Below are 15554 nucleotides of genomic sequence, written 5' to 3' on the forward strand. Positions count from 1 at the left end.
TTTATATTTACACCTTTGGGATTTTTCGCACTTTTTCCCCTAGTAAAGTGGTGGTTTACTAAACAAATAGACGTGGTAAATTTATTTTTTCCCCCACTATAAAAATTGCTTAATAAACATTTTTTTTTTTTTATTTAACACACACACCTGGTAAATTTAATATTTTCAGTGGTTAAATAAGCACACACACCTGGTTAAATAAGCACAACCACCTGGTAAATTTAATATTTTCTGTGGTCAAATAAGCACACACACCTGGTTAAATAAGCACAACCACCTGGTAAATTTAATATTTTCTCTGGTTTATTTAGCTTTTCCTGTGGTGAATTTAAATATTAGACCTGGTTAAATAAGCATTTCCGGTGGTCAAATAAGCACACACACCTGGTTAAATAAGCAAATTTAAATGTTTAATTCACCGCATATAATAAATTTAGAATTTTTGAAAATTTTAAAAATTTTTAAAAAATCCTTAAATTAAATTATAAATTACAGAATTATATATATATATATATATATATAGCTTAGTAGCAATGCCTCAAGCTTGATCGTCAAGCGAGCATTATCATGGTTCTTCTCAGTATCATCAACGCATCAAGCTTGATCGTCAAGCGAGCATCATTGTTCTTCTTCTTAGTAGCAACGCATCAAGCTTGAACGTCAAGCGAGCATCATCATGGTTCTTCTAAGTATTAACGCGTTAAAATCGCTCGTCAAGCGAGCATCATTGTTTTTCTTCTTAGTATCAACGCATCAAGCTTGATCGTCAAGCGAGCATCATCATCGTTCTTCTTCTCAGTATCATCAACGCATCAAGCTTGATCGTCAAGCGAGCATCATCATCGTTCTTCTTCTCAGTAGCAAGGCATCAAGCTTGAACGTCAAGCGAGCATCATCATCGTTCTTTTCTCAGTATCATCAATGCATCAAGCTTGATCGTCAAGCGAGCATCATCATCGTTCTTCTTCTCAGTATCATCAACGCATCAAGCTTGATCGTCAAGCGAGCATCATCATCGTTCTTCTTCTCAGTAGCAAGGCATCAAGCTTGAACGTCAAGCGAGCATCATCATCGTTCTTTTCTCAGTATCATCAATGCATCAAGCTTGATCGTCAAGCGAGCATCATCATCGTTCTTCTTCTCAGTAGCAACGCATCAAGCTTGAACGTCAAGCGAGCATCATCATCGTTCTTTTCTCAGTATCATCAATGCATCAAGCTTGATCGTCAAGCGAGCATTATCATGGTTCTTCTCAGTAGCAACGCATCAAGCTTGATCGTCAAGCGAGCATCATCATGGTTCTTCTAAGTATTAACGCGTTAAAATCGCTCGTCAAGCGAGCATCATTGTTTTTCTTCTTAGTATCAACGCATCAAGCTTGATCGTCAAGCGAGCATCATCATGGTTCTTCTAAGTATCAACGCGTTAAAATCGCTTATAGCAATGAACCGAGCCATCTTCATAGTCGTAAAACTATTGTAAGTTGTTAATATCATGACCTTTTCTAAAAAAAAAAAGATATAATACTTTAAACTTCTAAAATTTCCATATTTTATAAGGCAAATTGTATTGTAAAAAAAAAAAGTGATGTGTAGAAAGAAAAGAGGAAGGTGAAGAGAAACTTTTTTTATAATTTTTTTTAAAGATTTAATCTAAAGAGAATTCTTATTGGCTGAGGAAAGAAATCTGCACTGTGGTAAAAATGTACTTTAAGTCTAATTGGCTCTATCATAATTTTGTTATATTAGTAATCATTGTTCTTATGGAAATATCTTATTGTTATGTTTGATAAATAGTTTAAACATGTCTATTTCGTTATAAGAAGCTAGAGATTAAAATATTATTTCATCTATTATTTCCAACTTTAACAATCAATTTAATTTTTATTTATATATAAATATATATATACTCATCTTAATTATAATAATAATACTATTAAAAGATCTACCCTGTAACACACCATTCAACATATAAACTTATGGTTACTTAATGATATATGATAATATTATCATAACCAATTGTTATTAAGACCAAATTTGGTCTTTAAAGGGGTTTCTCTGGAATGTATGCTAATTTTTTTAAATATTCGTAAATCATCAAAAAAAAAACATTGTTTCCGTGTTTATTATAATATATATGACCTCATTTACCGAGTTGTTTATTGTAATTTTTTTTTTCAACATATATTTCTTCATTTTAATACACATTAAAAATTTGATAATCCAAAAACTTTTTTAAAGAGCTCCCATGAAGGAAGAAATATATCTTTGTGACGTCTCTGAAATTTCAGAGACGTTATATACTGAGAACAATCACCTTGAGTTGCATCATTTAGACCTTGTCTTACCTGATACAACTAACTCTCACTGTATTTTTGATTCTTCGGACGTTTTATATTTGCTAGATAATTATTTTCACAACTGTGGTCTTAGCTCAAACCATTTCATTCAAATGACCGAAGTTTTTGATAAAGAATACGGCCAATTTTGCATAATTTGTCAGCCAAAAATAACTGATGGATTAATTGCGGAGCAAAGTGTTGACTTTGTCTACAAAAACCTTTCTGGCTTACTTGCTGAATTTAATTTTAAAGAACATGAAAACAACAAACAACTTGACTTCTTTCTTCTTTTACCTCCTATCAACTACAATCACTGGGGCTTTTTACATATCTCTTGGAGGAACTGTTTGGAGGTTTCAGTTTATTCTTTTTTCTGCTCCACAACTTCGAAAACAAACCAAACAAATAAAATCTCTTTGAGACTTGCATTGAAAAGAATTTTGGAATATACAAAAATTTGCTGAACCGAATTTTGCCTTTGTTTGAGATTAATTATGGGACCGATACACTTGTTACCCAAGAAATACAAAACATTCAGATCAAAGCCTCATCCTACTATCCTTTGAAATTCTCTGGTTTATATATGTGTTGGACGCTTTTTGGAATTATTGATAACAGTATAAAGAAAGTTTTTCCCCATAACCTACTTCTCCATTTCAACGTGTTAGTACAGTTCAGACGCGCAATTCAAGTCGTAAATGCTTATCAAAAATTGAACAATGTTACATCATTACAACCTTTACCAACTCCTAATGTCTATTCCACAGACACCAGCGATGAAATGGCGATGTATTCCACATTCGTCCCCAGATCTGTTTTATTCAGTCCAAATTTTTGCTTGGTTTTTTCCCATTCAGTCCAGTCTATTTTAGTTTCTCGACTGTTATCTGATGCCCTTTTTAAGCATGTGAATTCTAAAATTTTAGGGAATCCATTAGAGGTAGATGCTTGTTGAACTGTGACACGGGAAGTCATGATAATAATAGAAAATATTATCCAAGAAAAGTATATATTGAAATATATAAGATAAAACAGTTATATAAGAAGAAAGAAAAAGGAAAAGAAAAATTATAAAAGTTGGGGAAGAAACCTTCCTTATATACCCAAGGAAAAGAAAAATTTGCAGTGGTGAAAATTTTTCATTTGGGTTTGTCCCAAAGTTGAGTGGGTTTGTATTACACTTCAACTTTGTAACAAATTAAGGAGGGTAACCACAGTCACATAAGGGCTTAAACCTAATGCGGCTAAAACTAAAATAAACATAGGTTATCAACCATAGTTTCCCACCCAAACTCACGTGCATTATCAACTGCACTAGTCTGCGACAACATTGCATGCTCAACACCTCCCCTTGTCGCAGAATCACCTACTGCCTTCATACCAAGTAGTCCCCTCAATGTCTCAAACTTCACACGACCAAGATTCTTAGTAAACATATCTGCCAACATCACTTGAGTATCAAGATACTCCAGATGAATCACTCCACTGCGAATATAGTGACGGACAACATGATACCGAACATCAATATGCTTGGTGCGACGATGAAACACTGGGTTCTGAGCCAAAGCAATACATCCCTGATTGTCCTCAAACATAGTCACTGGCAACGGAACAGGAATCTTGCAAAGAGACAACAACTGATTAATCCAGAAGCATTCCTTAGACGCATCCGACAATGACATGTACTCAGACTCGACGCTGGACGATGCAGGACTAACTTGCTTTCGACAAGCCCAAGTAATGGGACCACCAGACAGAATAAAAACATACCCAGTAAAGGACTTACGGTCCTGCTTGTCCTGTGCATAATCGGCATCACTATAGCCAACAAGCTTGTAGACTTTCTGAGCTCGATATTCAAGACCAAGTTCAGCAGTACCCTTAAGATAACGAAAGTATGCTTAGCAGCTTCCATATGAATAGACTTAGGACTCTGCATATATCGACAAAGAAAGCTAACAGCAACAGCAAGATCAGGACGAGCACAATTAGCAGCATAAATCAGCTTACCAATAATACTGCGATACATGGAGGCATCGGTAGCAGAGTCAGACTCGGAAAAATCAGAAAGATCACGAGTGGGTAAAGGAGTCTTGACACTTGAACAATTCTGCATACCAAACTCCTCCAACATGTCAAAAATATAACGTGAAACATCCACAGTAATATGATAAGGTGACTGCTTAACTCTCATGCCAAGGAACTGCTCGACTGGGCCCAAGTCTTTCATCTTAAACATAGATGACAAAGAAGACTTGGTTTTGGCAATGACTTCAGAAGAATTGCCAGAAATAAGTAAATCATCAACATACAGTGCGATAATGACCATGGTAGACCCAGATCCTTTGGTATACACACCGTAGTCACTTTCATTACGAATAAACCCAAGTTTGACAAGAGCACCATGAATCTTCTCATTCCAACACAAAGGAGCTTGCTTTAAACCATATAAAGACTTCTTCAAATGACACACTTTAGATTCCTGGCCTTTGACAACAAAGCCTTTAGGTTGTCTCATATAAGTATCTTCTTTGAGATCACCATTAAGAAATGCAGTCTCGACATCCATATGATGAACCTGGAACCCAAACTGAGCAGCAATAGCAAGAACAATCCTTACAGTCTCGTAACGAACAACAGGAGCAAAAGTTTCAGTATAATCAATACCTTCAACTTGCGAAAATCCAATACACACGAGACGAGATTTGTAACGTTCAATTGAACCGTCAGCTTTGCGCTTAACTTTAAACACCCATTTGCTATTGATAGCCTTGCGACCAGGTGGGAGATCAACCAATTCCCAAGTACCATTGCGTTTAAGAGACGACATTTCAATAACACAGGCTTCAAGCCAAAACTCAGCTTCTTCACTAGACATAGCTTCTTCAAAACTACTAGGATCTGTAAAAACAAGTAAAGCCACATCATCATACTCAAAGCGGAGAGATTTGAGACGACGATAAGAAATACACTCTTCTTCAGCTGGACGTTTTGCAGGTGTTGCAGACACTGGAGATTGTTTCAAAGAATTTTCACAAAGGTGTTTAGAAGGAGGTGAAACAATGTCATCTGAACTCGGGCGTTTGGCAGGAGTTATAGAAGGTAAACGAACAGCAACAACACGAGATCGAGATTTAGGCAAAACAGCTTGAGTATCATCCTTAGTGACAACACTAACACCAGCTTGGTCAAGAGAATTAACTAGATCAGGCGAAGGAGATTCTTGACTAAGTGGCACTACTTCCAATTCAACAGAAGGTGGTGGAGTGGGAGACGAAGCAATGATAGACGGTTGAAACCCAATATCACCCCCTCGTTGCGAGATCCCAGAATCACCTGAAATATTAGATTCATTAATAGATGGACCAGCTTCAGATAAGTCTAATTGTGAAGGAATATATTCCGAAGAAGAAACAATAGGACTTGAGTCAGGAGAGATAGAGACTTCATGATCTGAAGGTGGAAGAATAGGAGAACTAGGAAGAGATGGAACAGAAGGAATAGAAGGAAGAGTAGGAAGAGTAGGAGACTCAAGAGGAGCAGAAGGTGTAGACAAAATGCGACGAACAGAACGAGGCTTATGAACAATAATAGAAGAAGAAGAAGAAGAAGGAGGCGGCGACGGAGAATGAGACGGAGAAGAAGACGGAGACGGAGACGGTAAAGCACAAATAGAACCAGAACCAGAACCAGATGAGGATGCTGGTAAAGATCTATGAGACCCAAAACTAGAACCAGAACTTGAATCAGAACTAGCAATAGAATTAACCCTAACATTAGATTCTAAACCAGACCCCTTAGAATCAAAACAAGGCCCTGACATGGACCCTGAACCAGAACCAACACTAAACCCAACACCAGTACCATTAATAGACAAGTCTTTATCACTTTTCATAAATGGAAACTTGGACTCATCAAAGTAAACACTCCTGGCTTCAACATGTTGAACTGTGACACGGGAAGTCATGATAATAATAGAAAATATTATCCAAGAAAAGTATATATTGAAATATATAAGATAAAACAGTTATATAAGAAGAAAGAAAAAGGAAAAGAAAAATTATAAAAGTTGGGGAAGAAACTTTCCTTATATACCCAAGGGAAAGAAAAATTTGCAGTGGTGAAAATTTTTCATTTGGGTTTGTCCCAAAGTTGAGTGGGTTTGTATTACACTTCAACTTTGTAACAAATTAAGGAGGGTAACCACAGTCATATAAGGGCTTAAACCTAATGCGGCTAAAACTAAAATAAACATAGATTGTCAACCATAGTTTCCCACCCAAACTCACGTGCATTATCAACTGCACTAGTCTGCGACAACATTGCATGCTCAACACCTCCCCTTGTCGCAGAATCACCTACTGCCTTCATACCAAGTAGTCCCCTCAATGTCTCAAACTTCACACGACCAAGATTCTTAGTGAACATATCTGCCAACATCACTTGAGTATCAAGATACTCCAGATGAATCACTCCACTGCGAATATAGTGACGCACAACATGATAACGAACATCAATATGCTTGGTGCGACGATGAAACACTGGGTTCTGAGCCAATGCAATACATCCCTGATTGTCCTCAAACATAGTCACTGGCAACGGAACAGGAATCTTGCAAAGGGACAACAACTGATTAATCCAGAAGCATTCCTTAGACGCATCAGACAATGACATATACTCAGACTCGACGCTGGACGATGCAGGACTAACTTGCTTTCGACAAGCCCAAGTAATGGGACCACCAGACAGAATGAAAACATACCCAGTAAAGGACTTACGGTCCTGTTTGTCCTGTGCATAATCGGCATCACTATAGCCAACAAGCTTGTAGACTTTCTGAGCTCGATATTCAAGACCAAGTTCAGCAGTACCCTTAAGATAACGAAGAGTATGCTTAGCAGCTTCCATATGAATAGACTTCGGACTCTGCATATATCGACAAAGAAAGCTAACAGCAACAGCAAGATCAGGACGAGCACAATTAGCAGCATAAATCAGCTTACCAATAATACTGCGATACATGGAGGCATCGGTAGCAGAGTCAGACTCGGAAAAATCAGAAAGATCACGAGTGGGTAAAGGAGTCTTGACACTTGAACAGTTCTGCATACCAAACTCTTCCAACATATCAAAAATATAACGTGAAACATCCACAGTAATATGGTACGGTGACTGCTTAACTCTCATGCCAAGGAACTGCTCGACTGGGCCCAAGTCTTTCATCTTAAACATAGATGACAAAGAAGACTTGGTTTTGGCAATGACCTCAGAAGAATTGCCAGAAATAAGTAAATCATCAACATACAGTGCAATAATAACCATGGTAGACCCAGATCCTTTGGTATACACACCGTAGTCACTTTCATTACGAATAAACCCAAGTTTGACAAGAGCACCATGAATCTTCTCATTCCAACACAAAGGAGCTTGCTTTAAACCATATAAAGACTTCTTCAAATGACACACTTTAGATTCCTGACCTTTGACAACAAAGCCTTTAGGTTGTCTCATATAAATATCTTCTTTGAGATCACCATTAAGAAATGCAGTCTCGACATCCATATGATGAACCTGGAACCCAAACTGAGCAGCAATAGCAAGAACAATCCTCACAGTCTCGTAACGAACAACGGGAGCAAAAGTTTCAGTATAATCAATACCTTCAACTTGCGAAAATCCAATACACACGAGACGAGCTTTGTAACGTTCAATTGAACCGTCAGCTTTGCGCTTAACTTTAAACACCCATTTGCTATTGATAGCCTTGCGACCAGGTGGGAGATCAACCAATTCCCAAGTACCATTGCGTTTAAGAGACGACATTTCAATAACACAGGCTTCAAGCCAAAACTCAGCTTCTTCACTAGACATAGCTTCTTCAAAACTACTAGGATCTGTAAAACAAGTAAAGCCACATCATCATACTCAAAGCGGAGAGATTTGAGACGACGATAAGAAATACACTCTTCTTCAGCTGGACGTTTTGCAGGTGTTGCAGACACTGGAGATTGTTTCAAAGAATTTTCACAAAGGTGTTTAGAAGGAGGTGAAACAATGTCATCAGAACTCGGGCGTTTGGCAGGAGTTATAGAAGGTAAACGAACAGCAACAACACGAGATCGAGATTTAGGCAAAACAGCTTGAGTATCATCCTTAGTGACAACACTAACACCAGCTTGGTCAAGAGAATTAACAAGATCAGGCGAAGGAGATTCTTGACTAAGTGGCACTACTTCCAATTCAACAGAAGGTGGTGGAATGGGAGACGAAGCAATGATAGACGGTTGAAACCCAATATCACCCCTCGTTGCGAGATCCCAGAATCACCAGAAATATCAGATTCATTAATAGATGGACCAGCTTCAGATAAGTCTAATTGTGAAGGAATATATTCCGAAGGAGAAACAATAGGACTTGAGTCAGGAGAGATAGAGACATCATGATCTGAAGGTGGAAGAATAGGAGAACTAGGAAGAGATGGAACAGAAGGAATAGAAGGAAGAGTAGGAGACTCAAGAGGAGCAGAAGGTGTAGACAAAATGCGACGAACAGAACGAGGCTTATGAACGATAATAGAAGAAGAAGAAGAAGAAAGCGACGGAGAATGAGACGGAGAAGAAGACGGAGACGGTAAAGCACAAATAGAACCAGAACCAGAACCAGATGAGGATGCTGGTAAAGATCTATGAGACCCAAAACTAGAACCAGAACTTGAATCAGAACTAGCAATAGAATTAACCCTAACATTAGATCCTAAACCAGTCCCCTTAGAATCAAAACAAGGTCCTGACATGGACCCTGAACCAGAACCAATACTAGACCCAACACTAAACCCAACACCAGTACCATTAATAGACAAGTCCTTATCACTTTTCATAAATGGAAACTTGGACTCATCAAAGTAAACACTCCTGGCTTCAACAATGCTTGAATCAAGAAGAACTCGATAAGCTGTACGATCCAAAGAATACCCAACAAAACACCAGCTTCAGTATTTGAACTTAACTTAGATTCTCTTTTAGCACCAGGAAGAACAACTGTAGCTTGACAACCAAATACTTTCATATGGTGATAACTAGGAGGTTTACCCGTCCAAAGTTGAAGAGGTGCAACACCACCAGTGGTACGACTAGGAAGACGGTTCCTAATATAATTAGCAGACTTGACAGCTTCACCCCATAAATACTCAGGAGCATGAGCATATAAAAGCATAGACTTGGCTTTTTCAAATAATGTGCGATTCAATCGCTCAGCAACACCATTTTGCTGAGGAGTATGAGGAACTGTATAAGTATGCTTGATACCCTTAGACACAAAGAACTGCTCCAGGTCTTTGGAAATGTATTCGCCGCCATTATCAGAATGAAAATATGCAACTCGATCACCAGCAGAATCACCAGAAAAATAAGATTCACACCTAGCAATAAAGTTACGAATGGCAAGACTTGCATCACTTTTCCTAACCAACAACTCCACATAAGAGTACCTGGAATAATAATCCATAATGGTTAAGACATAACGATGACCCACAGGGGTAGCGACATGAGGACCGCTTAAATCAGAAACAAATAACTCCAAAGGACGACTAGCTTTTTCTGTGGTACCATTAAATGGCAATGCTGTGGCTTTGCCACCCAAACAAGCGTCACACTTATGACTATCCACAACCTCAAAATGAGTAGGCTTGACAGAAAGTGACTTAGATAATTTCTTGAGAACGTCCACACTGGCGTGACCAAGTCGCTTGTGCCAAAGATTGGCAGACGACTCAACAGCAAACACCTCATGGACAGGCTTGGAAGGCAAAACAACTCGGAAACGACAAAAGTACAAGTCACCCATGGCAATGGCGTGGACTCGAGTTTTGCCATTTTCAACAGCAGAAATATGGTTAAGGTCTTGAATGAACCGACAACCACCAGCAGTAGCTCGACGAGCAGCAAATAAATTGCGAGGAATCTTAGGAACATATAAAACATCTCGAAGAACAACGCGGTCACAAGGCTGGTCATCTTTACCAAGAAGATCAACGACAATGTCGCCAACCCCTCAGCAGTAGCAGAACCAAGACCACGAATGGTAGCCGAAGTGGGACGAAGAGAAGAAAAATATGAGATGTTATTGCAAATGTGACTGGTAGCACCAGTATCATGGATAAAGTCAAAAGAATCAGACCCAACAACTAAGTTGGCCTCAGCAGAAGTAGTAGATTCAGCAACAAAAACGTGATGGACTGAATGACTTAAATCCAAGATTGAAGAAGGATGCCAGACGACAATTAAAATCAAGGAAAACAACATGATGGTAACAAAAGATAAGTAAAAGAATGGAGAAAAACGGGATTTTGGTGTAACAATAGGTTTAACATTAGGTGGAGAAGGTTCAGTAATTGAATCCACCAAAAAATCAAAAGAAGGTAAGACAATATCATCATCAGAACCGACCAACGGTTTAGAATCAGAACAAGAAATAAAAGAAGAACCGACCAACGGTTCAGAATCAAAAGGAACAATATCCGAATCGACCAACGATTCAGAATCAAAAAAACAAATAGGAGCTGAACTGACACACGGTTCAGACTCCAAACAAACAACAGTAGAACCGACATACGGTTCAGAATTAAAACAAGAATCATCAGTGGAACCAACTGAATCAATATCAAGTCCTGAGTTTGAACAATACTCAGAAACTTGACCAACAAAACAATCTTCATCGCCGACACACGGCTCAGAAGAATCAAAAAGTTCGGATTCCAAATCATCAAACGACTCGGAGCAACTGTTACCAAACTTTTCAGAAACAACAGATGTCTCGGACACAAAAGCGGAACTCACAAATGGATCATCATCAACTATCTCAGAAAATTCATCAATAGTCTCAGCAAACCAACCTCTTGAGGTTTTAGCCTCCTTAGATTCCTTGTCATCCTTATTATCTTGGCGAGCAGCCTGAACCTCTTCCCAAGAGACATGACAATTGTTGGAAGTATGACCACGCCTCTTACAACGGAAACATTTAATACCATCACCCTTAGATTTGTTATTGTACTTCTTTGATGAAGCAACGAACGCTTCAGTCGAAAGAGTAGCTGGAGGTCCAGTAATCTTCAACAACTTGGCCCATTTATCAGTGTTCCGGATGAAGTTGTTGATATCAAGGTTGTCAGTATTGTTGTTACTATCAAAGCGGTGCTCCAAGGCGTACTGGATGAAGCGCTCACAATTGGGACCCATTGAGGCCAAAGCGTTGAAGGCCACAACCGAATCAGGCGACAATGATTGGTAGATGGAACGCCATGTAGCAACATAAGAACGAACAGAAGAAACAAACTTTGGACCAACATCAATATTGCCAGCATAGAGGGATTTCATAAGTGAGATGACATCGGCGGGTTGAAGTTGACTATACTCCTGATGAAGATAAAGCCAGAGGTCACGGCCTCTAATGGCCACATCATTAACATGTTCGATCAACTCAGGAGAAATGTTGTTGAGGATGACATCATGGACGACGGTATCAAGCGAGGCGGTGAGGTCTTCGAGGGATTCATTAGCAGCTGGATTGACAGTACCAGCTTCGACATAAAGGTGGACACCATTATTCATAGCACGAAGACCCAAAAGGATCTTAGTAGCCCAGACATGATAGTTGAGAGGAGTGAGTTTTTCAGAGGAAGTAAGATTAATATAAGCCGAAGTGCGGCCCATAACCTGTTGAACTGTGACACGGGAAGTCATGATAATAATAGAAAATATTATCCAAGAAAAGTATATATTGAAATATATAAGATAAAACAGTTATATAAGAAGAAAGAAAAAGGAAAAGAAAAATTATAAAAGTTTGGGAAGAAACCTTCCTTAAATATCCAAGGGAAAGAAAAATTTGCAGTGGTGAAAATTTTTCATTTGGGTTTGTCCCAAAGTTGAGTGGGTTTGTATTACACTTCAACTTTGTAACAAATTAAGGAGGGTAACCACAGTCACATAAGGGCTTAAACCTAATGCGGCTAAAACTAAAATAAACATAGATTGTCAACCATAGTTTCCCACCCAAACTCACGTGCATTATCAACTGCACTAGTCTGCGACAACATTGCATGCTCAACAGAAAATTGTACTGCGGTATTATAAAAACTGGATTGGCGATGCGATTTAAGGGCACCACAATTCTTTCACCATGCTTATACTCATTTTCCCAGTAGAACCCGAGTTTTATTTCATTACTAAAACAGATATGCTTGAAATCGTCATGCAAATCGATGCTTCTTAAAGACTCATCCGGAATTTTTTCAATGATTGCAAACCTGTCCCAAGCCTCTCCTGTTCCTTTGCCAACAGAGAAACAGTCAAGGAGATTTGCATAATAACTTGGACTTTTAGCACCAGATGAATTTTTTGATTGAATAACTCGGACGAATGTGTTCAGTTCTTTGGTGTTGCGTAACTTAGAGTTGCTTGCAATTGCTGTATATTTTGATGTGTTCCAATGAATTTTACTATACCGCTGATAATAGTACATGTCCGAATTTAATGTATTATCCACAAATTTCCCCGTGTTTTTTTCAAATAGAAGATTCATACCGTAGCTTGTAGGGCTTTTAGATGAAGCTGTGTTCTTATTGTTCCTATATTTCGGATAATTCTTAACTAAGCTTTTTTTTAGAAGCTCAAGTAATTCTAGTTCCTCATCAGTTGTACACTCACCGTTTTGGCTTGATAATTTCATAGCAGGCTGTAATATTTCTGGTGTTGCTTGGCCTATAAAAATCAGGTTTATGACGTAGAACTTTAGTTGGTAATTGCAGAGTGTTATTATCGGATATCTACTATTTTGCTGTGATTCCTTAATTGATTTGACCATTCGCTCGGTAGCATAAGAGCTAAAGGTTTTAAGTGAACCAACTTTTTTCAAGTAGCCAGGAGTATGAAGCATGGTATGCAATGGCAGTGTACCAATAAATCCATTTTTATTATATCCCAAAGTCACTAGTAGCTCAAAATTTTGGATAACAATTTCCCAAGATTCTTGAACAAGATCCAAGTTAAGATCCTCATTGATATAGCTAGAGTTGTTTATCATCATTAAAGCAGCCATTTGGGAATAAAGATATAGTAAATGCTCTTGTTTTTCTGTTAAGCTGGGAATAAACTCTGGAAGTAAGTACAGTGACTTCAATAGAGCTTCACCCTGAGCAGCAGATTTAAGCCAATATGTTAGAGTAGCAGTTTTTTTTTCTGGTTTAAAGATGTTGTCTCTGAAAGCCTGTGGTGTGTGCTCATCCAGCAAACCAAGAAACTCAAAATAAGCATTCATCTGTTCTTCATTAAAAAGAAACTCTCTTATTTCAATCTTTTCTCCTGTTTTGTTTTTTTGGTTTCCTTCACAAGATGGATCTAAAATAATTGACAGTAAAAGCTTTAAAATATTAATTGCCTGGGCATGCATAACGTCTGGGGGAAACGAATAAGGTAGAGAAAAGTAAGGGAGGTCAAAAAGAGGTGATTTTAATTTAAATCCAATATGAGTTGATTTTTTCATTTGGTTATTAGGATCCTGAAGATCATATATCTCTTGCTGAATCGCCATCAAAGTGTCGGGTACTTTTCCAGTTTTTTATTAAAATATGGTAAAACTTCAGACTCATAATAGCTATTAGTTAAATCCATTTTTTTTCTTTGATCATAAAAACCTTTTTTTTTTTTTTTGGTTATCAATTCCGAAATGCTAAGATCATCAAAATCATCGGAACAGTGAATGAAGCTCAGCAAACTTCTAGTAAACTTTCCTTCTTTATAAAATAATGGTGACTTGAAGATATTACAGCGGACACAACAACGCAAGTTAGCAGCATACCTTCCACCTAGCAACTCAGAAACAGCGGCCATGTCTCCAATTGTATAAAGCCAATGAACTCGCACTGTAATTTCCTCCTTGTTAAAAGCGTCGTAAACTTTAAAGCCAAATTTAGACAATGAAGTAAATTCATCAACAAGAGGCTGAAAAACACCACATGCCGTTACATCGAACTCATCCTCGTTAACATTTTCGTCTCCATCTTCAGTATTGAAAAATTCCCCAGGATTAAAATTGTCGTCAGAATATTCGGAGTTGTTTTGTTTCTTTATCGGTTTGTTTGATGGTGCATGAGATCTTACTTTAGGATAAATGTGTTGAGCATGCAATGTTGTCGCAGACTAGTGCAGTTGATAATGCACGTGAGTTTGGGTGGGAAACTATGGTTGACAATCTATGTTTATTTTAGTTTTAGCCGCATTAGGTTTAAGCCCTTATGTGACTGTGGTTACCCTCCTTAATTTGTTACAAAGTTGAAGTGTAATACAAACCCACTCAACTTTGGGACAAACCCAAATGAAAAATTTTCACCACTGCAAATTTTTCTTTCCCTCAGATATTTAAGGAAGGTTTCTTCCCCAACTTTTATAATTTTTCTTTTCCTTTTTCTTTCTTCTTATATAACTGTTTTATCTTATATATTTCAATATATACTTTTCTTGGATAATATTTTCTATTATTATCATGACTTCCCGTGTCACAGTTCAACAAAATGTAAATTGGATGTACATTTTCTTTTGATTTCATTTCTAGAGAATTCTCTGCAAGATTAAACCCTCCAGTTGCATTGTATCCCAAATGAGTCGACGCTGAGACTGAAATTGCGTCCATGACAATAACGAATGGGATGTCAATAACCTTCTTCTTTTTCCTAGAGTTTTCCAAATCAAACAGACCATCATTCAGCATATATTGTAAATGTTCTGGTGTTCTGTCTATCTTCTGGGCTCGTAAATTTTCAATATATCGATTAACATTAAGCCATTCCACCTCTGCAATTTTTTTATTATTAAATTTTTCACGGTAAAGCTCTCTGATTGATAATAATATTGCCTGAACGTTAGGATTGTAGGGCGTTTTGCAAGCAGCACAAGTAGAGATCTTATTTTGGGAGGTTTGAACAATACATGTGCATCCTTGAGAACAAGTTTGAAATCTGGCAACTCCTGTGCCAAAATAATTTGGACCACTGCCATTGTATTGGCCATTATTTTCGACAGTTTGACAAATTTTTTGAAATTTATTTTCTAGCATGGTGATATCTTTTTCCGTGTAGTCCATCAACTTGGCTATTGTATTAATGTCACTGATAGAATGACCTTGTTTCAAGCCATGATGGAGAAGTTTAGCGTAGAATTTG

General features: G+C 37.8%; 3 protein-coding genes across 3 annotated transcripts; all 3 read right to left on the reverse strand.

The window, feature by feature from the left end:
* Positions 1-3591: 3591 nt before the first annotated feature.
* SAPINGB_P000534 (uncharacterized protein) lies at positions 3592-6308 on the reverse strand (the record flags this gene model as incomplete). Its single annotated transcript, XM_031995257.1, has 2 exons — positions 3592-4221; positions 4302-6308. 2 exons carry the CDS (start codon positions 6306-6308, stop codon positions 3592-3594), a joined length of 2637 nt encoding a protein of 878 aa, XP_031851148.1.
* A 275-nt stretch (positions 6309-6583) lies between these two features.
* Positions 6584-13879, reverse strand: SAPINGB_P000535 (uncharacterized protein; the record flags this gene model as incomplete). The annotated part of the gene is made up of 6 exons (XM_031995258.1): positions 6584-8235; positions 8289-8555; positions 8609-9292; positions 9343-10300; positions 10360-12051; positions 12401-13879. 6 exons carry the CDS (start codon positions 13877-13879, stop codon positions 6584-6586), a joined length of 6732 nt encoding a protein of 2243 aa, XP_031851149.1.
* Positions 13880-13926: 47 nt separating this feature from the next.
* SAPINGB_P000536 (uncharacterized protein) lies at positions 13927-15475 on the reverse strand (the record flags this gene model as incomplete). The annotated part of the gene is made up of 3 exons (XM_031995259.1): positions 13927-13990; positions 14195-14495; positions 14884-15475. 3 exons carry the CDS (start codon positions 15473-15475, stop codon positions 13927-13929), a joined length of 957 nt encoding a protein of 318 aa, XP_031851150.1.
* Between the last annotated feature and the right edge of the window lie 79 nt (positions 15476-15554).

The sequence above is a fragment of the Magnusiomyces paraingens genome (genome assembly GCF_902498895.1).
Source record: "Magnusiomyces paraingens strain CBS 517.90 genome assembly, contig: contig1, whole genome shotgun sequence".
Lineage (NCBI taxonomy): Eukaryota > Fungi > Ascomycota > Dipodascomycetes > Dipodascales > Dipodascaceae > Magnusiomyces > Magnusiomyces paraingens.